At 47.6% G+C, this 25,010-nt stretch overlaps 2 protein-coding genes across 2 annotated transcripts in view; one reads left to right on the forward strand and one right to left on the reverse strand.

Annotated features, from left to right (window-relative positions):
• sde2 (SDE2 telomere maintenance homolog (S. pombe)) overlaps positions 1-25,010 on the forward strand; it is a 54,500-nt gene that overhangs the window by 21,538 nt on the left and 7,952 nt on the right. The window lies entirely within an intron of this gene.
• On the reverse strand, positions 18-6,199 carry LOC139266991 (left-right determination factor 2-like). Its single transcript, XM_070884624.1, has 4 exons — positions 5,908-6,199; positions 4,553-4,796; positions 1,857-2,093; positions 18-339 (listed from the first exon to the last, which is right to left on the reverse strand). Exons 1-4 carry the CDS (start codon positions 6,197-6,199, stop codon positions 18-20), a joined length of 1,095 nt encoding a protein of 364 aa, XP_070740725.1.

The raw sequence follows: 25,010 nt of genomic DNA on the forward strand, positions 1-25,010 counted from the left end.
CGGGAGGGGGGCCGCTGCTATATCACCGAGACGTTGTCCATGGTGCAGCCACACTTCTCGATGATCATGTTGGGGAACTCGGCCACCTCGATCTCGGTGTAGTCGCCCCTCTTCACCAGGTACATGACGGGCAGGGAGTTGCTCTCCACCACCGCACAGCTCCTCTCGCCGTAGTCGAAGGGCCCCTGGGGCTGCTTGCAGCCCCCCACACAGTGGAAGGCCTGGTATCCGGGGGGCTCGATGATCCAGTACTGGGTCCACGTCAGCTCCCTGAAGTTGATGAAGTATTCCTGCCTGCAGCACGCCTCACTTCTCTTGGCACCACAATCCCCAGTACTCCTAGACATTAAAAAAAAGCAACAAAACTATATTAGTTACTTGAAAAATAGTCTAAGACAAAGCAGGAGTAAATTGCATAGAGTAGGCTGCAATGAAATGTTTTGATAGCTTAGTGTTAAATGCTAAATATTAAATACTAAATGTACAGTATTAGTAACCACTTTCTAGAAACTAATTTGCAGATGTTTGGTTTGAAGAGATGGCCAAGAAACACCCAATACACAGATTAAATACGGGCTAATGGTTGCTCTAAATTAACCAAAGGGCTGTAATCCAATCACAAGATGCAGATGACATCCCAAACTGCAGGAGGGAAGGTTGAGTAGCTCAGACCGTTTAATTAGATTGTCGCCTTGAAATAACAGCGAGTAAACTGTCTGCTTCTTCTTTGTAAATGTGCAGTTTACATTTTAAGAACCTAAGAAATAGGAGCAGGAGTAGGCCATACAGCCCCTCGAGCCTGCTCCGCCATTTAATACAATCATGGCTGATCCGATCATGGACTCAGCTCCACTTCCCTGCCCGCTCCCCATAACCCCTTATTCCCTTATTGGTTAAGAAACTGTCCATCTCTGTCTTAAATTTATTCAATGTCCCAGCTTCCACAGCTCTCTGAGGCAGTGAATTCCACAGATCCACAACCCTCAGAGAAGAAATTTCTCCTCATCTCAGTTTTAAATGGGCGGCCCCTTATTCTAAGATCATGCCCCCTAGTTCTAGTCTCCCCCATCAGTGGAAACATCCTCTCTGCATCCACCTTGTCAAGCCCCCTCATAATCTTATACGTTTCGATAAGATCACCTCTCATTCTTTTCTGGGGAGAAAGTGGACGATTCTGTCGCTGCGGATTGGAGGTGGTCACTAAAGATTTAAGAGCAATGTTGGTATCACGGTTCGCTGAAGTTAATATGAAATATGTTGATCAATATGAATGTGCCTGCTGCCTCAAATGCTGCTGGACTACAGGGACTATCTGATATTCCAGTCTCACTGTTAAAGATTATTCCGCAGAGTGCAACAGACACACTTGAGCAACCAGTCTGGAAGAGCCACCTCTTCATCGTAACATTGGCGCCTGTCAATTAGGGACTGACCAAAGACTGCATTACCTGGGTTATTTGGGAACTGACCAGAGACTAAATTCCATGTATTTTTAAATGAAGGATGAGATTTTGTATTGTCTCAAATGCTGAGATGAAGGGGTGGGGGAGGGGGGGGGAGAGAGAACTGGTTTCTAAGCAGTAATCTTTGATGCTGTGCTCATGGAGTCAATGGGTTTCCCGTGGCCGACTTCCACTGTGTACACGGAGGTGTGAAATGGAAGAATACAACAGGGAGCAACATAAATATATGTCTTTTATATTTTTAAAACTAACTAATCGAGTGGGAGGCGCTGGGAGAGAAAGGAGAACTGGTGATGAACGTGCGGATTTTAATAGCTCAGATTATCGGAGTTAAGCAGTGCAGGGGATAAGATTGGCTGTTACTTCAGAAAGGTGGCTTTCATGAGGACGTACCCGTATTCTTCAAGGTTGAGTGTGTAGAGGACTAACTCTGGTTTGCCCAGGATTTGGTCAGCGGGGCTCTGAGTGGTAAAGTGCACCAGCTTAGCCAGTTCGGATGCATAGCTGCCCAGTCGCTCCGCCTCGATCCAGATCTCCAGGTACATGGGCATGTCTGCGTTCTTCATCCAATAGTGCACCGCCTGAGTGACATCCAAACTTTTCCACCCAGAGTCGAGGATCGGAACCAACCTGACAATTAAAGTGAAAGCTGTTTAGTTGATTATTGCCCTGCCCTCTCGCCTTTGTATAGGCAGTGATTTATTATTTTTTTAACAACCCAACCAACCAGCAACCAAGTAATGCATCAAATTGCTGAACCAGTGAGAAGATCCTGTTAATCGAAGAGAGTGTAAGGGAACAAGCCAGGTCATTATCTCAAGTTGAGTAGCTGTATTAAGAACATGGGAAAATGAGGGCAATAATAGACCACTTGGTTCACTGAACCTCATCTCTCTCTTTGGTATTGTAATTCTTATCTCAACTTTTCATAGAATCGTACAGCACAGAAGGGGGCCATTCGGCCCATCATGCCTATGCCAGCTCTTTGAAAGAGCTACCAATTAGTCCTACTCTCTCCATCTCTTTCCCCATAGCCCTGCAAGTTTTTCCTTTTCAAGTATTTATCCAATTCCCTTTTGAAAACTACTATTGAATCTGCTTCCAGCGCCCTTTCAGGCAGTGCATTCCAGATCATCACAACCTCGCTGCGTAAATTAAAATTCTCCATATCTCGCGTCTCATTCTTTAGCGTAAAGTGAAGTTATTCACTTGTCGGAAGAATGGTAAAGCAGAGTATTTTTTAAATAGTGCGAGAGCAGTAAATGTTGGTATTCAGAGGGACTTGGGTGTCCTTGTACAGCAAGCAGTTAGGACAGCAAATAGTATGTTAGCCTTTAATGCAAGGGTTGGCGTACAAGAGTAAGGAAGTCTTGCTGGAGTACTGTGTACAGTTTTGGCCTCCTTAGCGAAGGAAGAATAAACTTGCCATCGAGGGGGTTCACCAGACTGATTTCTGTGCTGTGAGGGTTGTCCTATGAGGAAAGATTGAGTAGAATAAGCCTACACTTTCTTGAGTTTGGAAGAATAAGTGATGATTTTATTGAAATGTATAAAGTTCTTAGGCTTGACAGAGCAGATGCTGAGAGGCTGTTTCCCCTGGCTGGAGAGCCTAGAACTAGGGGTCATAGTCTCAGGATAAGGGGCCGGCCATTTAGGACTGAGATGAGAAATTTCTTCACTCAATGGGTTGTGAATCTTTGGAATTCTCTACCCAGAGGGCTGTGGCTGATCAGTCAATGAACATATTCAAGACTGAGATCGATAGATTTTGGGGCTCGAAGGAAATCAAGAGATATGGAGATCGGGCAGGAAAGTGGAGAAGAGGTAGAAGGTCAGCCGTGATCTTACTGAATGGCGGAGCAGGCTCGGGGGCTGAATGGCCTACTCCTGCTCCTACTACTTATGTTCGTGTTTTAGTGGCCCCTGCTGGCAGTGTAAGGACTTGGCTGTGATAGCTTCCATGGTCAAATAGTCCAATGACACTGTGTCCTGATGAAGGGACAGCAGCTGGCACTGTACCCCAGTAACAGCCACGTCAATTAGGAGCAAAGGGGATTAAAGAGGAATAAATGCCAAGAGCATTCGTCACTGATTGACTGCTGACTCTGCAGCGTCCCTTTTGAAACAGAATGACCAGCGTACTGGCAGCAAAACACTCGACAACACTTCTCTACAATAAAACACTTGGAGTTTTTTCCTAATGCAAATTGAACAGTGTAGTGATATTAATCCAGACGAATAATCCAGGGAAAAATAGTTCAAGTCCCACTTTTGCTGTTTCAGAATTTGAATTCTGTTTTTGAAAGCTGGAAATAGAAGGCTGGTATCTGTAATTGATCATAGCTCAGATTGTGGTTAAAAACCCAACTAGTTCACTCGTCCTTTAGGGAAGGGGACCCGGTGAATCCAGTCCCGCACTGATGAGGTAGACGCACAAACTGCTCTCTGAAATAGCCTAGCAAACCACTTGATTGTATCAGACTGCTACACAAGACACTCATCGCCACTGCAGCAATTCAAGAGGGTGGTCCACCACCACCATCTCTGCATACAGCAGTGTCCCCTTTAAGGCCCTGCAGCACAGCTGGTGAGCCAGCTTTTAAATAGAAAAACCAGAAGTAAATTAGAGAAAACATTGGCATCTGGGAATGGCCAATAAATGCCAGCGATGTGCACTATCCTGAGAATTAAATTGTATTTTAAAAAAGGATTTCTCAAACATTGTTAATTACAAATGAGTCACAAATGATTTGGAATTCTCTACCGCAGAGAGTTGTTGAGGCCAGTTCGTTAGATATATTCAAAATGGAGTTAGATGTGGCCCTTATGGCTAAAGGGATCAAGGGGTATGGAGAGAAAGCAGGAATGGGGTACTGAGGTTGCAAGATCAGCCATGATCATATTAAATGGTGGTGCAGGCTCGAAGGGCCAAATGGCCTACTCCTGCACCTATTTTCTATGTTTCTGTGTTTAAGATAACCTCTGGCAAATATGAACTTTAATATCGAGGCAGTGTGTTTTTTTAATTGTCCTTTTGTTAAAGGTCTGTCAAACCTCAGGTTATATTCCCACAATAATCTTGTTGGTACCTGGAGTCTATGAGCGAGGTCCTGTTGCTGCCATCGGCCAGAATCCTGACCCAGTACACGCTGACCCTGGCGTTGTTGACCGGCCGGCTGTGTCTCCTGGGGGGCAGCGCTCCCCTGTGGACCCCTTTCTTGAAGAGCTTGAGCTCCGCCATGGTGACCTCGCTGTTTTCGGGGATCAGCCCCTTCATGTCGAAAACCAGCCTCTGCCTGGTGGGGTCGGAATAGAGCACGTCTCCCGTGGTATCTGGGGAATCGGGGCAGAGCACAGGCAAAAGGCGGTTTATAATCTCGTTTCCACCCGGTTGCCTGAGAATATTAGTCTCTTGCCTTCGAAAGATTTCTGAGAGTTAACTGTATATTCCAAACCGTGTGAAATCGGCTGCAGCCTTTGTCGTTCACCTGCCTGTGAATCACACGTCAATTTGCAGCTATGATAGTAAAGCCCTTCCACCCTTCCCAGACAAGGCTCAGGAGTTCTTGAATAGGTCATTTGTTATCAACAGACAATCCTGACAGGTTTTCTTTTTTAAAGGTGACCCTCATTTTTAAACAGTACATAACTATTGTTTGTAATTACCGTGTTAGAAGATCTCTGCCTGAGCAAAAGTCAGCCAGAATTACCACACGTGATCATTATTCAGGAACTCTAGCTGCAGTGCTTTTCTGTGGGCATCTGATGTGATGCATCCCACAGTTGAATATCCTGCTAGCATGCATTGAATGGCCACCTAAAAATATATTTTTTTACATTGTTTGATTCACACACTTTCTGTCTAGGGCTCCCCTTCCCACCTTTTTTGTTTAACTTCTCAGCAAAGTGCAGGTCATACTCGGCGTTGCCATGCAGTGCGGGAACCCCCAAGTGGTAACCAGGGTACTAGTTATCCACGCTTACTAAAACTGGCTCCCTTAACCCGATGATGCATATGTGCCCTAAGCTCTGAAACTCCCTTCCTAAACCTCTCCGACTCTCCACCTCACTTTCCTCCTTTAAGTCGCTCCTTAAAACCTCTCTCTTTGACCAAGCTTTTGGTCTTCTGCCTTAATTTCTTCTTATGTGACTCGGGGTGTCAAATTTTTGTCTTATAACACTCCTGTGAAAGAGCGCATTGGGATGTTTCAATACGTTAAAGGCGCTATATAAATACTTATTGTTGTGTAAGTTGAAGCCCATTACTTGTGTTTATACTGTACTATGGAGTAAAGGTGACAGCAGGGAGAATGGCAGATCCCCCTTCATTCACTGCACTCCTATAGTGCAAGAGGCATTTCCTAATGTAAGGCAGTGCTTTCGGGGACAGCTGGCAGAGAAGACCCAGTTCCAGAAATAAAGTGGTGAATGAAAACCAATTTACCTGCGTTGCCCGTAATTCCTCGTAAGATGCCGGCCAGGCTGGGCAGGGCTCTGCGCTTCCTCTCCTTCTCTTTGTGGAGCTGCAGCATGGAGATGTACTTGTTCCTCACGTGGGCCGGGACCACCGTACTGTCCTGGTCCCGCTTTTCGATCTGCGGCACTTCACTCAGCCCCAGTTTGCGAAGCATGGCGTGTTTAATGTCATCGTGGGAGATTCCACTTGCCACCTTTACACAAAGCACGAAGACAAAGCCAAGCAGCACCATGGTCGAGCGCCTGTTGGTTCTGGCCATGTTCTTGAAGGGGTCCTAGGGTTTCCCCCCTCCCCCCGTATAGCTGGTAAAAGTGCTGATTGCCTTCTCTTTCAAACTGATGGTCGCCCTTGAGCTTTTAAAGGAGATGCTGTACTCCAGACAAAACAGATCGTATAAAGAGACCAGACATCAAAGGCCATGGACTCAAAAGTCACACCCGTTAAGTTTGATTGACACCTTCCAACTTCTGTGGAAATCGCAAACTACCCAGGGGACCGGGCTAATTGAAAAACACATTAAATGTTTACAAAGGACTGAGATAGCCTGTGTGAAATTTATAACAAACACAAAAGTCTGTGTGTGTATTCCTTTTATTAATTCCCCCTTCTGGCTTGCTCTGAAGGTGCTGGTGCTAAGGTACAGTGCCACAATACCTCTCCGAGATCCATTTGTGACCCCAGTTGGTGAGTGCTCATCAGCGGTTTGGCTACATGAGAAGGGAGCATTAGCGTCCATCCTGCCCCGTCTGTAACCGATGTTGATACGCGTGCGGTTTTCAGCGAGGTTTCTGGGTTGTGATCAGAAGCAGGAACTTGAGCTATTTTTGATCCCCCCTCTTGAGCTGAGGAATACCGAGACTAATTTTATTGTCGTAGCCAAGATCGGATAAACGTGGGAACTCGAGAGTCTTCGTGACTCAGTTACACGTTATGCGATAGATACAAAGCACAGAAGGATGACCGGACAACAACCATCATCATCATAGGCAGTCCCTCAGAATCGAGGAAGACTTGCTTCCACTCTTAAAGTGAGTTCTCAGGTGGCTGAACAGTCCAATACGAGAACCACAGTCTCTGTCACAGGTGGGACAGATAGTCGTTGAGGGAAAGGGTGGGTGGGACTTATTTGCCGCACGCTCCTTCCGCTGCCTGTGCTTGGTTTCTGCATGCTCTCGGCGATGAGACAACAACAACTTGTATTTTTATAGTGCCTTTAATGTAGTGAAACGTCCCACGGTGATTTATAGGAGTGTTATGAGATTTTGAAAAATTGACACAGGATTATGCAGCTTTCATTATGTGGGGTTGGACAGTAGACTATGGCATTTAATGAGTTGATGTCTTCCCTACACGCTGAGTTTGTGATATTGCATTGTCTAAAGGTGGCAGGGAAATAATGTGGCACGCACTATGTTCTGCATACAATTAAGTTAAAGTTTTCATACTGAAGATTAATTTTATTGTGTGCACATTGTGTCTTCTGCCCAAGTATCTGTGCTGGGGACTGGGAGAAGGTGGTGAAAGACTAGGGCAGCTCAGTCAGCTCACTGATGCAGTGACGCTAATATTCTTGCAATCAACAGTGGCGAAGAACATTTCTTGTGCTGCCTGGACAGTGAGGTGGGCTGAGAATACGTAGAATTACATTGCATCTACAACACAAATTCGGCCCATCTAGTTTATGCTCCACACGAGCCTCCTCCTATCCCACATCATATAATTCCATCAACAGATCCTTCTATCCCTTTCTTCCTCATGTACTTATCTAACTTCCCCTTAAATGCATCTATGCTATTTGCCTTAACTACTCCCTGTGGTAGTGAATTCAACTGTGGGGGAAGCTAACTGCAGATTGCTTGGTGTGTCTGACCCAGGAAAGGTGTGGAATATACAGTCACATATTCAGTCCATTTCTCAGCTGAATGTGGTGCTAATGTTGTCAGACTTTTAATTCTTCATTAAAATAATTAAATATAGGGTAATAGATAGCTGGCAATGAGTTAGGAAGTAGCAAATCAATTAAAATTACTGCTTTTAAACTGATAACCAACTGTTCAAATATACACTATGTCATAAAGGGAATGTCTTCTGTTGGTCAGACACACATGATCAACAGTGCTATTAATGAAAGGGTAATAAAGATACATTTAACACCTCACTCGTTATTCAATGAGTGGCTCAACAGCACAGGTCAGGGAGATCCGAGATGTGATCCCCAAACCGGCTTGTGCTGAATTAACTGATCTTTGGAGTGCTACACTTGACCTCCGTACCATCATCATCATCATAGGCAGTCCCTCGAAATCGAGGAAGACTTGCTTCCACTCTTAGTGATTTCTCAGGTGACTGAACAGTCCAATCCGGGAATTACAGTCTCTGTCACAGGTGGGACAGACAGTGGTTGAAGGAAAGGGTGGGTGGGGGGAGTCTGGTTTGCCGCACGCTCCTTCTGTTGCCTGCGCTTGGTTTCTGCATGCTCTCGGCGACAAGACTCGAGGTGCTCAGCGCCCTCCAGGATGCCCTTCCTCCACTTAGGGCGGTCTTTGGCCAGGGACTCCCAGGTGTCGGTGGGGATGTTGCATTTTATCAAGACGGTTCTCCTTGAAATGTTTCCTCTGCCCACCTGGGGATTGCTTGCCGTGCAGGAGTTTCAAGTAGAGCGCTTGCTTTGGGAGTTTTGTGTCAGGCATGCGGACAAAGTGGCTACTGTGCTAGGCAGAGGCGACGAGAAATAAATCAGCCTGGGTTCATAAGAACATAAGAAATAGGAGCAGGAGTAGGCCATTTGGCCCCTCGAGCCTGCTCCGCCATTCAATAAGATCATGGCTGATCTGATCATGGTTCCCACCACCTTGCTAGAATTGCAGGTGTCTGGAAGTCAGGAAAGACGAGAATCCAGGTCAGACATGAGTTCCAACTCTAAACCTCTTCACCTCTCCTCCTTTTAAGACACTCATTAAAACCTATCTCTTTGACCAAGCTTTTGCTCATCTGCCCTAATATCTCCTTATGTGGCTCATGCAGAATTTTGTTTTATAAGACAGAGACAGATAATAATGCAGAGTGTCTAGTTTGAAACCCGTGGCACACCAGCCACCACACGGGCTTGACAGAGCTAGGTCTTGGTCCAGTGGCAAGGATTAACCAAGACGACTGGAGACCTGCTCTGCTGCACGGACCTAGTGCGCACACATATCGCAGTGTGGGCTGGCCCGTGCTGCCCCCGGGCCCTCGCCTCTTCTGAGCCCCAAACTTGCGCCTCCCCTGGGCCCCGATCACTTCCACCTACAAACTCTTGCCGCTCCTTCGTCCCTCCTGCTGTACTATGTTGAGCGCTGTATAAATACATGTTGTTTATTAAAGAAGAAAGAAATACTTTTATATAGCGCCTTTCACGACCACCAGACGCCTCAAAACGCTTTACAGCCAATGAAGTACTTTTGGAGTGTAGTCACTGTTGTAATGTGGGAAACACAGCAGCCAATTTGTGCACAGCAAGCTCCCACAAACAGCAATATGATAATGGCCAGATAAACTGTTTTTGTTATGTTGATTGAGGGATAAATATTGGCTAGGACACTGGGAATAACTCCCCTGTTCTTCTTCGAAATAGTGCCGTGGGATCTTTTGCGTCCGCCTGAGAGAGCAGGCGGGACTTCGGTTTAACGTCTCATCCAAAAGACGTCACTTCTGACAGTGCAGCACTCCCTCAGCACTGCACTGGAGTGTCAGCCTAGATTTATGTGCTCAAGTTCCTGAAGTGGGACTTGAACCCACAACCTTCTGACTCAGAGGCAAGTGTGCTGCCCACTGAGCCACAGCTGACACTTAAAGCACTTTGTGACACCCTGAGGTTGTGAAAGGCGCTACAGAAATGCACGTCTTTCTAATTCAGCACTGACCGGGGAATAGTCTGTATGTCTCTGAAACTGGATGGTTTGTTTTCTCTCCATTTACATTTTTTTCAGTAGCGTAGAAAATATCAATTCAAGTCATAATCTCACCCCCTGGCCTGGGCCAGTAAGGATTTTGACTGGGAGAAAAGATGGCAACTCCATGGCCGATCGTGCCTGGGATTACCGTATATATAAAGTCTGTACACACAAGCTTTCAGCAAAAGCAAATGGTTTTCTAAGTTGTCTAACAAATGGAGTCCGAATACAAGAGGCATTACATGGCTGCACACACATGCAGAGTAGTAACTACACGATTATAAATTCTTGACTCTGCCGTTTGCATTACAAAGGCCTGCTCACAAATCCTGCAATCAAAAAGGATAATCACTCGCCTGTGAAAGCCTGCAATCCACATTCCTGCTGCGGGGAATTATCCCCGTCTAACTCCGGAGCTCCCGGAATACACATTTCCGAGGTGCACTTGTGTTTGATGAGAGGCTGAGAGACAACATCACCCGGTCTGACGTTTCGACGCTAACTGTTCCGACTTGACATTGGGATGCAGGATGAAAACCAACGTTTGGTGCAAACAAGCACACACACCATCTAAAGGGCCATTTCCTCCACCGACTCCTTCCAACAAACGTAAGGTCGATGGAGAGAAGCTAGTTCCTCTGGTGCGGGAGTCCAGAACAAGGCCAGGGAAGGAGCATAACCTTAAAATCAGAGCTAGGCTGCTCAGGGGTGATATCAGGAAGCATTTCTTTTCACCAAAGGGTATTATGGCACTTTTCACGACCACCGCACGCTCCCAAAGTGCTTTTCCAGCCAATAACATTTTCTCAAAGTGTAGTCACTCTTGTAATATAGGAAAAGCGGCAGCCAATTTGCGCACAGCAAGCTCCCATAAACAGCAATGTAATCTTGACCAGATAATCTGTTTTAGTGATGTTGATTGAGGGATAAATATTAGCACTGACCACACTCTGCCAGCTCCGTTGGGCGGACCACATTGTCCGCATGCCCAACACAAGACTCCTAAAGCAAGCGCTCTACTCGGAACTCCTACACAGCAAGCGATCCCCTGGTGGGTAGAGGAAACGTTTCAAGGCCTCAAAGCCTCCTTGGTGAAGTGCCACATACCCACTGACACCTGGGAGTCCCTGGCCAAAAACCGCTCCAAGTGGAGGAAGAGCATCCGGGAGGGCGCTGAGCACCTCGGGTCTCATCGCTGAGAGCATGCAGAAAGCAATCGCAGGCAGCGGAAGGAGTGTGCGGCAAACCAGACTCCCCACCCACCCTTTCCTTCAACGACTGTCTGTCCCACCTGTGACAGAGACTGTAATTCCCATATTGGACTGTTCAGTCACCTGAGAACTCACTTTTGGAGTGGAAGCAAGTCTTCCTCGATTGTGAGGGACTGCCTATGATGATGATGAAATATTAGCTGAGACACCAGGGGGTATTACCCTGCTGCTCTTCAAAGTAGTGCCATGAGATCTTTTACATCCACCTGAGAGCAGACGGGGCCTCTGCTTAACATCTGAAAGACAGCACCTCCGACGTGTCAGCCTAGATTTTTGTGCCCAAGTGTCTGGAGTGGGAATTGAACCCAAAACCTTCTGACTCCGAGGCAAAGGTTCTGCCAACTGAGCCACAGCTGAGACAGTAGTGGAAATCTGGACCTCTCTTCCCCCAACAAGTTGTTGCTGGTGGTCATTTGAAAATTTCTCATTGCAGATTGATATATTTTTTTTGTTAAGCAAAGATATCGAGATATGGAAGCAAGGCAGATAAATGGGGTTAAGATACAAATCAGCTGCAATATAGAATGGCGGAACAGGCTCGGGGGGCTGAATGGCCCACTCCTGTTCTGTTGACGACACAGGTTTAAGAGAATCACACTTTACTGAAGCAAAATATTGGGATTCACAGGATGTCGAGTCTGCAGATGCTCTGGTTCTATCCCGTTTACACTACCAGGTTGAATTCAGCGTACCACTGAGGCATCTCGCAGTTGGAAAGATGCAATGAGGATCTTAATTCTGCCCGAATGTACTTCTAAAATTCATTCTTGGGATGTGGGTGTCGTGGCAAGGGCAGCATTTATTGGCCATCCCTAGCTAGCCATTGAAAAGATAGTGGTGACCCGTCGCCTTGAATCCCTGCAGTCCGTGTGGTGAAGGGGCTCCCACAGTTCGATGGGGAGTTCCAGGATTTTAACTCAGCGACGTTGAAAGAACAGCAATAGATGTGTAAGTCAGGATGGTGTATGACTTAGAATCATAGAGAAATTATGACACACAAGGCGCCATTCGGCCCATCGTGTCTGTGCTGGTACAGGTTGGAGGGGAATGTGCAGGTAGTGGTGGTGATTTCATGCGCTTGCTGCCCTTGTCCTTCTAGGAAATGGAGGTCGCGGAGAGTGTCTGGCTTGTAGACCTTTCCTGTAGCCGGGGCAGTGCCAGCATTGCAAGACAGAGACAGCTATTCCGCCAGCGCAGCATCACACTCCCTCCAGCTTTAACCAGCAGTAATCCTGCGTGTTGTTCTGACTGCAGGCGGGATGAGCCTTTGGCCCATTGGCGTACAGCGCAGTGATGAAAATAACCAGCCCCAGTGCTCAGTTGGCATACTCCCTCTACCCCAACTTTCAAAAAGACCGTGTCAGCTAACTGAAAGAAAAAACTGGTATCATTGCAGAAAGCAAATATGAATAAGGCAGTAAATGCAGAATGTCCAGTTTGAAACCCGTTGCTGTTCCACAAGACACACAATTTAGGGTAGCGAGCTCCATCTATATTTAGATATTTCTTTGTATGTATTTGCTGCTGATTCAAGGTGCACCTTGTACCTTTGTGCTGTCTGTCTCATATCATCATCATCATCATAGGCAGTCCCTCGAAATCGAGGAAGACTTGCTTCCATTCTAAAAGTGAGTTCAAGGTGACTGTACAGTCCAGTCACAGGTGGGACAGACAGTGGTTGAAGGAAAGGGTGGGTGGGACTGGTTTGCCGCACATTCCTTCCGCTGCCTGCGCTTGCTTTCTGCATGGTCTCTGCGACGAGACTCGAGGTGCTTAGCGCCCTCCTGGATACTCTTCCTCCACTTAGGGCGGTCTTTGGCCAGGCACTCCCAGGTGTCAGTGGGGATGTTGCACTTTGTCAAGGAGGCTTTGAGTCGAGTGTGGTCAGTGCTTCGATGCTGGGGATATTGGCCTGATCGAGAACACTGACGTTGGTGCGTCTGTCCTCCCAGGGGATTTGCAGGATAGTGAATACGACATTAATGACCCACATGTTCATGAACCACAGCCTCAAACTGTATCCAAATAGCTTGTTCCGCAAAGGTACAAACAGCGCAAGGTGTATCGTGTGCTAACTAGTGTATTCCCCGGTCAGTGGGGTGGGGGGGTGGTGGGGTGGGGGAGGTTGCCGGGTATTCACTCCTGAATTTTGGGGGAGTTTTAAAAATTATTTTCTCTTTCCTGAAATCTCTCAATGCTGACGGGATAAGCTTCAAACACAAACATTTGCATTTTGAAGGACTCCTTGTGTGTGCAACAGAGGTTTGGGGAGAGAATTCCACTGGGCAGGACGCAGGTCGGCCTGTGAAGGGAGTGGAAGGATTAGGGAACAAACGGTAGTTGGGTGTTTGAGGGCAGAGTGCAGCAGCGATACTGTAGCCAGCCAGCAGAAGATATGCCCGAGAGTTTGCCGCTTGACTTGCCCACTTGTAACCTATCTATATTAAAAGAAAGACTTACATTTATATAACACCAACAGATGTCTCCTGCTTTACAGCCAATGAAGTACTTTTGGAGTGTAGTCACTGTTGTAATGTGGGAAATGCAGCAAACAGCATTGAGATAATGACCAGCTAATCTGTTTTTGTTATGTTGATTGAGGGATAAATATTGGCCAGGACACCGGGAATAACTCCCCTGCTCTTCTAAATAGTGCCCTGGGATCTTTTACATCCACCTGAGAGGGAAGACGGGGTCTCGGTTTAATGTCGCATCCGAAAGGCGACACCTCCAACAGGCAGCTCTCCCTCAGCTCTGCACTGGAGTGTCAGCCTAGATTTATGTGCTCAAGTCCCTGGTGTGGGGCTAGAACCCATAGCCTTCTGACTCAGGCAAGTGTGCTATTCACTGAGCCACAGCTGACACTATCTCAGCAGAAGGAACTGTAATAAAAAATAACTTGGGTGGGGGGGAGGGAGAGGGGTTCTAGAGTGTTCAACCAAGATTTCAGAAGGCACTTTTTTCTCCCCATCTGAGATGTTGCCTCCTTTCTGTGCCATGATTCTGTGAGCACCAGTACCCCACCTACCTAATCATTCTTTTTGCGAGTCCATGACCAATCATATTGACCGGCTATTCAACTACATTGGCCATCACAGCTCTGACTTTAACCCTATCATCACCCAGTCATCATTATCATCTTCATCGGCGGTCCCTCGAAACGAGGATGACTTGCTACCACGCCAAAAAAAAGGATGAGTTCACAGGTGTTTCGAATGAAGAACCTGAACTACATCCTGAAGGGTGGAAGATGCCCGTGCGTGGATTTTTTTAATGTGGGGTGACCGTTGCACACCAGCCACCACACGGGCTTGACAGAGCTGGGTCTTGGTCCAGTGGCAAGGGTTAACCAAGACAACTGGAGACCTGCTCTGCTGCACGGACCTAGTGCGCACACATATCGCAGTGTGGGCTGGCCCGTGCTGCCCCTGGGCCCCTAACTCACGCCTCCCCTGGGCTCCGATCACATCCCTCTGCAGTCTCTCGCCACTCCTGCTGCATCTGCCCACGCTCCAATCAGCGACCTGGACCTTGCTGATGTCACTCTTCGCTGCCGTTGCCCTCCTGCACCAGCTCGCGCTGTACCTTGTAGTGACATATCTTCACACTGTCCTCACTCCATGTTTACTCAGTGTCCAAGCACGCACTTACAGGCTCTCAAGAATAGGTAGACTGGCTGACTTTATATCTCTCCTCAGCACTGCCCTGCCCCCTTCCCTAACCCAGGTATGATGATACAAATTGTAGCATCCTTACTATTGCCTCAGCTGATTCGACATATAACAGGGTGGGGCGGGCTGGGGAACGAGGTGCTATGTCTTTACACTGCTGGTCTGTACAGATCTTCCTCTGACATTAGAGAATATGCGCTGCGAGAAACTGGGTTGCATACGTAACATTTGAACAACTAACACTAAGTGGACTCCGCAATTTTTTTTTTTAAAAAGGGTCGAATTCAGAATAGTAGCAGCCTTTACACATTGTGGCAATGCTTCTAGGATCTGCACTGTAACAGTGCCTGTGTGTGGGATCAGAGCTGCTTTCAGCCAAACACTCCAGTGTGACCGATGAACTTAACACTACACTATCTGACAATGCTACAGTCATGTTGGCATTTGCATTTGTTTGGAGTTGGTGATGCTTGTAGGAAATGCCCCGAGACAAGAGGTTAATGTGAAAGGAAACTGCTGATAACCATTCTCGTCAGATGTTCCATCTCGGAGCTATTTGTGATAGCGATTCACTGGTTATCTTTCCACAGTTGCGTTGGTTAGCGAGGTGTTACGCTTTATAAACCCTTGTTTTTATTCGTTCTTAGCCTTTGTGTGCCTGTGCTTTTTTTTTAAAGTTTCTGTGTATTGACCACTGATTTCATAAACTCGCTGAACCTTTTTGCCCTGTCTGCTGCCTCATTAAACCCCATTAATTACAAACCCCGACAGTCTAAGGCCCCAGTCTCGGATTGTGTCTTTAATAGCCTGTGCCTCAGAGGTTGAAGCCATGCATGATGTATACTGCGCCGACTACTGTATTCAGCAGTCAGATGTCTCATAGTGCTTCGTGGGGTGGGGAAGAAGGCTTTTAAAAAAAAAAATATATATGTATTTATTTTCAAAATGCCGAAAGTTGCAAGTAAACCCTGCCCCCGGTGCTCACACGAGATGAATGGAGCTCAGCTGTCCTTGGGCAGGTTTTTATTGCACGAGCCATCAAGCTGGCTCCCTCGATGGGCCAGTTGTGATGCTGAGCGGAACAGGCCACAAGCTCCCTGGACGGTAATCAGTTGGATGATCGAGGGTGTAATGATGGGCTGGTTTGATTGTGTTGCTGCGCCAACAAGGCAAAGTGCCATCTATTTCTGTTCCCCCTATCTCGTCCTTTGGTCATTTTATGCCCTTCTTTCGTATTACCCAGTAATCTGCGTTCTCGTGGGAAACCGCCCCCCATTTTCTAAGTCTTTCTTTATATCTGTCATCATAGGCAGTCCCTCGAAATCGAGGAAGACTTGCTTCCACTCAGTGAGTTCTCAGGTGACTGAACAGTCCAATATGGGAATTACAGTCTCTGTCACAGGTGGGACAGACAGTGGTTGAAGGAAAGGGTGGGTGTGGAGTCTGGTTTGCCGCACGCTCCTTCCGCTGCCTGCGCTTGGTTTCTGCATGCTCTCGGCGACGAGACTCTAGGTGCTCAGCGCCCTCCCGGATGCTCTTCCTCCACTTAGGGCGGTCTTGGGCCAGGGATTCGGTGTCGGTGGGGATGTTGCACTTTATCAAGGAGGCTTTGAGGGTGTCCTTGAAACGTTTCCTCTGCCCACCTGGGGCTCGCTTGCCGTGAAGGAGTTCCGAGTAGAGCGCTTGCTTTGGGAGTCTTGTGTCAGGCATGCAAACAATGTGGCCCGCCCAACGGAGCTGGTCAAATGTGGTCGATGCTGGGGATGTGGGCCTGGTCGAGGACACTGACATCGGTGTGTCTGTCCTCCCAGGGGATTTGCAGGCTCGGAGACGTGGACCATATACAGTTGTATCTATATTTCCTCATACCAGGCAGAATCCTAGTGAATCTGTTTTGTACACTCTCGAATGCCTCAATGTCCTTCCTGTAGTGTTGGCTCAATACTGCACACAGTACTCTAACTAAAGTCTCATTAATTAGGAAATAGGAGCAGGAGTAGGTTATTTGGCCCCTCAAGCCTGCTCCGCCATTCAATAAGATCACGGCTGATCATCTACCTCAATCCACCTTCCCACACTATCTCCATATCCCTTGATTCCCTTAATATCCAGAAATTTATCGATCTCTGTCTTGAATACACTCAACGACAATGGCTAAGCATCCATAGCCCTCTGGGTGGAGAATTCCAAAATTCACAACCCTTTGAGTGAAGAAATTTCTCATCTCAGTCCTAAATGGCTGACCCCTTATTCTGACCCTTGGTTCTAGATTCCCCAGCCAGGGGAAACATCCTCCCTGCATCTACTCTGTCAAGCCCTGTAAGAATTTTGTATGTCATGAGATCACCTCTCATTCTTCTAAACTTTCGAGAATATAGGCCCTTGTCTTCTATATTTCTCATTTACACTTGTATAATCTCATCATTACCTCTCTCATATTCTTGTGATAAAATCTGTATCTCCATTAGGAACAGGGATGGGCCATTCAACCCCTCAAGCCTGTTCTGCCATTCAATTAGATCATGGCTGATCTGTCCATCCACCCATCATCAGAGGCAGTCCCTCGAAATCGAGGATGATTTGCTTCCACTCTAAAAGTGAGTTCTCAGGTGACTGAACAGTCCAATACGGGAATTACAGTCTCTGTCACAGGTGGGGCAGACAGTGGTTGAAGGAAAGGGTGGGTGGGGAGTCTGGTTTGCCGCACGCTCCTTCCGCTGCCTGCACTTGATTTCTGCATGCTCTCAGCGACGAGACTCGAGGTGCTCAGCGCTCTCCCGGATGCTCTTCCTCCCCTTAGGGCGGTCTTTGGCCTGGGTCTTGCCAATAGTACAATGCTTATGGAATCTTTCACTGGGGGTACTTGGGAAAATCTCAATTTGTTATGTATATAAACATTGTAACTGTGTAAGACCTGCCACCAGAGGGTGCAACTGTTGGAGGCCCAAGGGTCACCTGCACACATCGTGTAAGGGAGTATAAAAGGTTGTCTGCCATGCTGGACTTGTATTAAAGAGACTAAGGTCACATCAGTTTTAGCTCACAGTACTCAGTCTTGTGGAGTTCTTCCATAATTAACACCCATATGACCAATCCAGCGCTGACTATATTTCCTGCCTTGACATCCTCTGCAAACGTCAGCACCACACCCTCCGGGCCTGTAGCCAAGTTGACGATATACACAGTATAAGCCTCCACCAGTACCGCCCAGTAGAAACTGAGGGAGGTGCATGAGCATATCCAGTGGTGGCACACACACTCCTCTCCTCCCCTGGTTTCTGTCTAGTTCCTTCCCCTGAGCACCTGGTTGCGTTCAGGAACTTGCCTGAATGGGGAACTTTGAGCATGTCTGCAGGTGCTCACTCTGTGAGGGGTTACGATTGAGCCTATCCATCACGCCTCAGCCCTTTCCCCACCCCACCTGGCCAAAGATAGAGGGACACAACATTGCCACACCACTCAATATGGTCCTGTACTGTGGAGTGGAAGTGCATGGGGCAGTGTGGGAGCTTGTAGTCTGAGCTAGTTTTCTCTACAGGGACAGAGCGTGACAGATGACTGACACACTTTCTGGTGGGAGATTGCAGAGGGCTGTGATTAGGTTATAAGTATGTGTTTTGTCATCCGTTTCCTGTTCTGAAGGTGAGTTCTCTCTTCCTGGGTGGCAGTCCCACACATGAGTCCTCCTGTGTCTTGTTTTAAGTGCTCATTCTTCACAGTGAGTGTTGGCAGATTATTCAACTGTGGAGGGCATCACAGGATCTTGTCCGGCACTCAAAAAAGCAGCGTTGTAATATAAACAAGGCAGCCTTCGGTTCTCCCTGCTGTGTGAGCAGGATGCTTGTACAGTTTTCTTTCTAAACAGGTGACAAATGAGATTGCCGGGGGAACCAAAGGAATGTTGAAGGGGATGGTTTAGAAAATGTGAAGATGTCAAGAGAAAACAAACGGGCAGGAGCGTAGTGAGTGAGCGTGCAAATGTAAATAGTTGGGTGGGGGAATGAGGAGCCCAGTGTTAGGAGTGAGTCGGGAGGGATGGGGCGGGGGTGAGGAGCCCAGTGTTAAAGGGGCAGGAGGAGGGGTGAGGAGCCCAGTGTTTGGGGGGGGGGGGGGGGAGGAAGAGATGAGAGGCCCAGTTATAACAGGATGGTTGGGGGAGGGTCCAGGAAGCCCAGTGTTGGAGGAGCAGGGGTATAAAACGGATGGAGTGAGTCTATAGAGAGATTTGAAAGCAAGGATGAGGATGTGTGCTGCAAAATGTTAAATGGTTCCCTCTCCTTGGATACTGTCTCTCCAAACTGCTGTCATCACCATCCTCCTCGGCCCCTCTGTCCTTGTAACCCACCGTCCCATCTGCAACCTGCCTTTGTTCTGCCGAGTCCTTGACCGAGTCGTCACATCCCTAATTGATGGCCAATTCTCCTGCAGCTCGATTTGATACTCACCAATCAGGGCTGCTCTCCTGCCACAGCACCAAAGTTACCAAAGTCAATCACAGTGACCATGGTGCATTATTCCATCTCAATCTCTCTGCAGCCTTTGACACAAATGACCACACCATCCTCATTCAATGGCTCTCCACCATTGTCCAGCTCAATGTGATTGCCTTCGCCTGGTCCACTCTTGCCTGTCTGATTGTAGCCAGAGCCTCCAAAGGTTTATCCTTACCTCTCTCTACTCCTCAGGAAACTGTGAGTAAAGATTGAGCGGGCTGGTGCTCTTTTCTCTGGAAAAGGTCTCTGATGAATGGGTTCGATGGGATGGAGGTGGAGAAACCCTTTCCGCTTGTGGATGTGTGCAGTCACAATATAAGATCGTCACTAACAGATATACTTGCTTTGGAGGCAGTTCAGAGAAGGTTCACTAGGTTGATTCTGAGGATGAGGGGGTTGACTTATGAGGAAAGGTTGAGTAGGTTGGGCCTCTACTCATTGGAATTCAGAAGAATGAGAGGTGACCTTATCGAAACGTATAAGATTATGAGGGGGCTTGACAAGGTGGATGCAGAGAGGATGTTTCCACTGATGGGGGAGACTAGAACTAGAGGGCACGATCTTAGAATAAGGGACAGCCCATTTAAAACTGAGATGAGGAGGAATTTCTTCTGTGGGTTGTAAATCTGTGGAATTCGCTGCCTCAGAGAGCTGTGGAAGCTGGGACATTGAATAAATTTAAGACAGAAATAGACAGTTTATTAACAGATAAGGGGTTATGGGGAGCGGGCAGGGAAGTGGAGCTGAGTCCATGATCGGATCAGCCATGATCTTATTAAATGGCGGAGCTGGTTCGAGGAGTCGTATGGCCTACTCCTGCTCCTATTTCTTATGTTCTAGATCAAATAAAGAATTTCTTCTCAGTGGTGAGAATGCAAAACTCGCTGCCAAATGGAGTGGTTGAAGCACTCAGTATTGATGCATTAAGGGGAGGCTTGATGAATACATGAGGGAGAAGGGAATAGAGGGATACGGGAGCATCGTGGGAGTGGGAGAGGCTTGTGTGGAGTGTCAACTCCGGTGTCGACCCTTTGACCGAATGGCCTGTTTCTGTGGTGCTGATTCTACGTACATAAAGGTGCACGCTGCCTGTTGACATCATTGGCAGACATGGGGTCAGCTTCCACATGTACGCTGCTGACACCCAGCTCTACCTCTCCACCACCTCCCTCGACCCCTCCACTGCCCCTGTGCTCTCAGACCGGATGTCCAATATCCAAACTTGGATGGACCAGTTTCATCCTGCTAAACCATCGTCTTCATGCCCTGCTACATAAGAAATAGGAGTAGGCGTAGGCCGTATGTCCCCTCGTTACCGATTCCATCCGCCTCCCCAGTCACTATACGGTTATCCTGTCCGGCCCAGTTATCATGGCTGAACCAGAGTTCTCAACCTTGAAGTACTATTTGACTGCATATCTCCTCCCTCACAAAGACATAGCCCTTACCTCCGCTCACGTACTGTTGAAACCCTCATTCATGGATTTGTCACTTCCAGACTTGATTATTCCAATGCTTTCCTGGCTGACCTCCCATCTTCCACTCAAAATCTCTGCTACCTGTATCCTATCTCGCTTACCCAACACCCTGTCCTCACTGACCTACATTGGCTCCCAGTCACCCAGTGGCTCAAATTTTAAATTCTTTTCCTTGTATTTATATCCCTTCACGGCTTCCCCTCCTTATCTCTGTAACCTCCTCCATCCCTAAAACCCGCAGTTCCACTGACTCCGGTCCCTATCCTTGGAGACCGTGCCTTCAGCCACCTGGACCCTACGCTTTGGAGTTCCCGCCCTAAACCTCTCCAGCTCCCACTCCCCCATACAACACTCTTTAAACCCACCTCTTTGACCAAGCGTTTGATTACCACCTCCTAATATCTGCAAAATGCCTCAGGATCTATTTTTATACATTAAAGATTATTCCATAGGATATACAACACAGAGACAGGCTATTCGGACCGAACAGTCCATTTATGCTCCATTCGAGCCTTCTCCCATCCTTCCTCATCTAACTCATCAGCATAACCCTCTAATCCCTTCTCCCTCATGTTTATCCAGCCTTCCCTTAAATGCATCGATACTACTCACCTCAACTACTCCCTGTGAATCATAAAATCATAAATATTTACAGCACGGAAGGAGGCCAATTCGGCCCATCGTGTCTGTGTCGGCCGACCAAGAGCTATCCAGCCTAATCCCACTTTCCAGCTCTTGGTCCGTAGCCCTGTAGGTTACGGCACTTGAAGTGCACATCCAAGTACTTTTAAATGTGGTGAGGGTTTCTGCCTCTACCACCCTTTCAGGCAGTGAGTTCCAGACCCCCACCAGCCTCTGGGTGAAAACATTTCCCCTCAAATCCCCTCCAAACCCCCTACCAATTACTTTAAACCTATGCCCCCTGGTTATTGACCCCTCTGCTAAGGGAAATCAGTCCCTCCTATCGGCTCTATCCAGGCCCCTCATAATTTTATACACCTCAATTAGGTCTTCTCCTCAGCCCCCTCTGTTCCAAAGAAAAGAACCCCAGTCTATCCAATCTTTCCTCATAGCTAAAATATGGCAGCGAGTTCCACAGTCTCACCACTCTCTGGGTAAAGAAGTTTCTTCTGAATTCCCTACTGGATTTCTTGGTGACTACCTTATATTGATGGCCTCTAATTTTGTTCTTCCCCGCATGGAAACATTCTTTCCGTGTCCACTCTTGTCAAAACCTTTCATAATTTTGAAGACCTCTATCAGCCTTTTTTCAAGAGAAAAGAGGCCCAGCATGTTAGAAAACATAGAAGCATAGAAAATAGGTGCAGGTGTAGGCCATTCGGCCCCTCGAGCCTGCACCACCATTCAATGAGATCATGGCTGATCATTCCCTCAGTACTCCTTTCCTGCTTTCTCTCCACACCCCTTGATCCCTTTAGCCGTAAGGGTCATATCTAACTTCCTCTTGAATATATCCAATGAATTGGCATCAACAACTCTCTGCGGCAGGGAAATCCATAGGTTAACAACTCTCTGAGTGAAGAAGTTTCTCCTCATCTCATGGCCTGCCCCTTATCCTAAGACTATGTCCCTGGTTCTGGATATCTCCAACATCAGGAACATTCTTCCCACATCCAACCTGTCCAGTCCCGTCAGAACCTTATACATTTCTATGAGATCCCCTCTCATCCTTCTAAACTCCAGTGAATAAAGGCCCAGTTGATCCAGTCTCTCCTCATATGACAGTCCGGCCATCCTTAGAATCAGTCTGGTGAACCTTCGCTGCACTCCCTCAATAGCAAGAACGTCCTTCCTCAGGTTAGGAGACCAAAACTGAACACAATATTCCAGGTGAGGCCTCACTAAGGCCCTGTACAACTCCAGTAAGACCTCCCTGCTCCTATACTCAAATCCCCTAGCTATGAAGGCCAACATACCATTTGCCGCCTTCACCGCCTGCTATACCTGCATGCAACTTTCAATGACTGATGAACCATGACACCCAGGTCTCGTTGCACCTCCCCTTTTCCTACTCTGCTGCCATTCAGATAATATTCTGCCTTCGTGTTTTTGCCCCCAAAATGGATAACCTCACATTTATCCACACTATACTGCATCTGCCATGCATTTGCCCACTCACCTAACCTGTCCAAGTCACCCTGCAACTGCTAAGCGTCCTCCTCACAGCTCACACCGCCACCCAGTTTAGTGTCATCTGCAAACTTGGAGATATTACACTCAATTCCTTCTTCTAAATCGTTAATGTATATTGTAAAGAGCTGGGATCCCAGCACTGAGCCCTGCGGCACTCCACTAGTCACTGCCTGCCATTCTGAAAAGGACCCGTTTATCCCGACTCTCTGCTTCCTGTCTGCCAACCAGTTCTCTATCCACATCAGTACATTACCCCCAATACCATGTGCTTTGACTTTGCTCACCAATCTCTTGTGTGGGACCTTGTCAAAAGCCTGTTGAAAGTCCAAATACATCACATCCACTGGTTCTCCATTGTCCACTCTGCTAGTTACATCCTCAAAAAATTCCAGAAGATTCGTCAAGCATGATTTCCCTTTCATAAATCCATGCTGACTTGGTCTGATCCTGTCACTGCTTTCCAAATGGGCTGCTATTTCATCCTTTAATGATCATCCTTTCCTGATGGATATAACACCTCAGTTCCTGTGTCACCCTTTGCACCTTTTCCAGTGCCTCTACATCCTGTTGTATAAATACAAGTTGCTGACTTGTTGAGATATGGGCAGCCAGTGGTGCTTGGAGAGTTTATTCTCTGATTCTCCACTAGGTGACAGTCCACACTTCAAGGTTAGAAAGCACTTGCCGGTTTCTGCTGTGTAGAAGTCAGCAGTGACATTTTGATACCCACAGAAACTACTCCAAAAAGTAGCTGGGCCAGAAATGTTTCCCCATTGTACATAAGAACATAAGAATTAAGAACAGGAGTAGGCCATCTAGCCCCTCGAGCCTGCTCCACCATTCAACAAGATCATGGCTGATCTGGCTGTGGACTCAGCTCCACTAACCCGCCCGCTCCCCATAACCCTTAATTCCCTTATTGGTTAAAAATCTATCTTATCTGTGACTTGAATGCATTCAAATGAGCTAGCCTCAACTGCTTCCTTGGGCAGAGAATTCCACAGATTCACAACCCTCTGGGAGAAGAAATTCCTTCTCAACTTGGTTTTAAATTAGCTCCCCCGTATTTTGAGGCTGTGCCCCCTAGTTCTAGTCTCCCCGACCAGTGGAAACAAACTCTCCGCCTCTATCTTGTCTATCGCTTTCATTATTTTAAATGTTTCTATAAGATCACCCCTCATCTGTCTGAACTCCAACGAGTAAAGACCCAGTCTACTCAATCTATCATCATAAGGTAACCCCCTCATCTCCAGAATCAGCCTAGTGAATCGTCTCTGTATCCCCTCCAAAGCCAGTATATCCTTCCTTAAGTAAGGTGACCAAAACTGCACGCAGTACTCCAGGTGCAGCCTTACCAATACCCTATCGTCGAGGAGGTGCGTGGAGAGGCAGTCGAGACTTCGGAGAGAGGCCTATAAAAGACACAGCAGGGAGTCCGGGGCCCAGCGTCGAGGAGGTGCGTGGAGAGGCAATCAGGACTTCGGAGAGAGGCCTATAAAAGGCACAGCAGGGAGTCCGGGGCCCAGCGTCGAGGAGGTGCGTGGAGAGGCAGTCAGGACTTCGGAGAAAGGCCTATAAAAGGCACAGCAGGGAGTCCGGGGCCCAGCGTCGAGGAGGTGCGTGGAGAGGCGTGCCGGTGCAGCTACAGGGAGAAGGCAAAAAAGAAATAGAAAGGTGACGTCACAACCAAGGGGGTTGGTGATTGGTGAGTAGTTTTTCTTTTTTCTCTTCTATAACAGTGAGTAAACTTTAGCATTGTTGTTGCCAATTTAAGTGTATCTAAGGCAGGAGAGCTCGGTCACGTGAAATGCTCCTCCTGTACCATGTGGGAACTCAGGGACACTTCCGGTGTCCCAGACAACTACATCTGCGGGAAGTGTATCCGCCTCCAGCTCCTGACAGACCGAGTTGCGGAATTGGAGCTGAGGGTGGATTCACTCTGGAGCATCCACGATGCTGAGAATGACGTGAGTAGCACGTGTAGCGAGTTGGTATTACCGCAGGAGAAGGGTCCACAGCCAGCTAGGGAATGGAAGACCAGCAGGAAGAGTAGTGCAAGGAAGGTAGTGCA

This window comes from Pristiophorus japonicus, chromosome 7 (assembly GCF_044704955.1).
Source record: "Pristiophorus japonicus isolate sPriJap1 chromosome 7, sPriJap1.hap1, whole genome shotgun sequence".
NCBI classification, from domain to species: Eukaryota; Metazoa; Chordata; class Chondrichthyes; family Pristiophoridae; genus Pristiophorus; species Pristiophorus japonicus.